At 61.0% G+C, this 2,292-nt stretch overlaps 1 protein-coding gene across 1 annotated transcript; it reads right to left on the bottom strand.

Moving 5' to 3' along the window:
* Positions 1-194: 194 nt before the first annotated feature.
* Positions 195-2,089, bottom strand: LIN7B (lin-7 homolog B, crumbs cell polarity complex component; the record flags this gene model as incomplete). The annotated part of the gene is made up of 3 exons (XM_008064185.1): positions 195-302; positions 646-809; positions 1,813-2,089. Coding segments are annotated over 3 exons (463 nt in total), but the record flags the coding sequence as incomplete, so codon positions are not given.
* Between the last annotated feature and the right edge of the window lie 203 nt (positions 2,090-2,292).

The following is a 2,292-nucleotide window of genomic DNA, read 5'->3' as shown; positions in this document are numbered from 1 at the left end:
CCAGATGGGGCCCCAGCCTCCGTCCTCGGACTCGGCCGTGGGAGGCCGGCCTGCCTCCGCCTGCAGACCCGGGCGAAGTCCTCAGACGGCGAAAAGGGCTTCCTTCAAGGCTTCGTCTGCCCTCAGTTCCTCGCCCTCCCCCACGCCGCAAGACACTCAAGCCCAGGATGCAGGACGGACACACAGACACTCAGTGAGGGTCAAAGAGCTTTAAATAAGGAGCCAGTGACAATAAATACTGTACAGGGGAGGGGGGAGGGGAAGGTCCAGATCTGTGGTTTCAGCCTCGAGACTCCAAGGACCTGCAAGGAGGGCGAAGAGAAGGGAGCCATGCTCAGGGGAAGGAGCCCTGGGAGTGAATGCCGGGACTGGGGTTCCAGAGGCAAGGGCCCAGGGAAGCGGGGCGAGGAATGCAGCGAGTTGGTTCCAGATCGTGAGATGGGAGGGAGCCGGGGGTCCCCAGGGGATCTGGCCAGACCGGCCAGGGGTGAGAGCCTGGGCCGGGGGCCAAGGGTCAGGATCCCAGGGGAGAGGGGCCGCGGCTGGGGGCGGCCCTCGAGGGCCCAGGGATCACTGGCCTGGTCTGGGAGTCGGGGGCTAAAGGAAGCAGTGGCGGCCCCAGGGGTGTGGCGGCCAGGGGCTCACGAGTAGCTCTGGTGCTGCTGGCGCCGGCGGGCGGAGCGCATCTTCTCGAAGCGGGCCTCCATCTCCTCCAGCACCCGCGGCGTGTACCGCACCACCAGCTTCACGGAGCCCTGGGCCGCCTTCAGCAGCTCCACCGCCTTCTCGTGCTGCTCGCCCTCCACGCTCTGCGGGGCCCACCACAGACAGCTGGGCCTGGGGCCCGCTGCCCTGGCCCGGGGCCCACCGGGAGAGGGACCGACTGCTGGTGAGCCTGGCGCCAGCCCCAAGACGCCAAGGCCTCATGTCCTCCTTGTGGGAGAGTCATTAACGCTTGGCTCGGTGTCCTCCTCCCAAATCTCCCGGACTCCTTCCCCACGCCAGGGAGAGGCCGTGCTCAGACGTCCAGGCTCGCCTCTGTTGCCCCCCTCCCCAGCCCAGTAGGACCCTCCTGCCCTGACTCCCTCGTCTTTGCCCCCCCAGTCCTGGCCCCAGTTCAGGCCTTGTCCTTTCTCCTCTGGACTCCTCCTCGGCCTCCTCCAGTCTCTCCCCCATAGAGCCCCAAAGTGGTCTTTCCGCACCTGCAAACTGAGCTTCTCCCTCCCTCACTCACTCACTCGCAGCCCTCCCATGGCTCCCCAGCACCCTTGGGACAGCTTCTCAAGCCCTGCATGGCTGACCCCAACCACCCAGCCAGCTATGTTTCTGCCCATTCTAGCCATGGTAATTTTAATTACCTGTATGTCCCAGACCTCCATCAGAACCAAACCCTTTCTCTTCAGCTCAGAGGCATCCCTAAGTGTAACACCCTCAGCCAGGAACACCCTTCACCTAGAGAACACCTACTCATCCTTCAACACCCAACCCAAATGTTCCTTACTATACAAAAACTTCCCATATCGCCACTGGCCTGGTGCCACATCTGGGCTCTCACAATGCTTTGTACTTCCTCAATGCTATGACTCTGAATTAGGACTATTTCAGTCAGGGTCTATCAGGGTCCATCCCTCACCAGAGAGGGAGAGTTGGAATGAGCTGAAAAACTTCTCTCGGAGTCTGCAGCACGGCTCAGCAGAGGGCTGGCCACAGAGGCAGTGCTCCATCAATGTGTGTTGAATGTATGTCAAAAGCAGAGGCTACGCTACCTTGGACAGGCTGGGCCTCCAGCCCTGCCTCATTCCCCCTACTCACCACACCATTCACCGACAGCAGCTGGTCTCCACGCTTGAGGCCTCCATGGCGGTCCGCCACGCCTCCCGGGATGACCCGGGAGATGTAGATGGGCGAGTTCTGCTCTTTGCCACCCATGATGTTGAAGCCCAGGCCCTCGTCCGTTTTGGGCAGCTCCACTACCCTGGGATGTGCGTGGCCCTCGCTGGCCGTGAAGGCGGCCACAGTGGCCTGGGAGAGAGAAAGCACTTGGAGGTGAGGGCCCCCTGGGGTGGGTGTGCAGGCTGCGGTGGGGTATCTGAGACAGGGATTTAGACCAGATGGTACATCCCCAAGCACAGAACACCTGCCATGACTCTACCTGGGATCCCCTGGAATGGCTGCACATCCCTTTCAGTTCACTTTGCATGCCACTGACATGTCAAAGAGAAAAAGTCTCCATAGGTGCGAGTGTGTCTTGAACCCCCAACATTTGCCAATCTTTTTTTTTTTTTTTTTTTT

This window comes from Carlito syrichta, unplaced genomic scaffold, assembly GCF_000164805.1.
Source record: "Carlito syrichta isolate Samal-C Ts95f unplaced genomic scaffold, Tarsius_syrichta-2.0.1 Scaffold307218, whole genome shotgun sequence".
NCBI lineage: Eukaryota > Metazoa > Chordata > Mammalia > Primates > Tarsiidae > Carlito > Carlito syrichta.
Note: the sequence above shows the minus strand (reverse complement) of the source record. Positions and strands in the feature narration are given on the sequence as shown.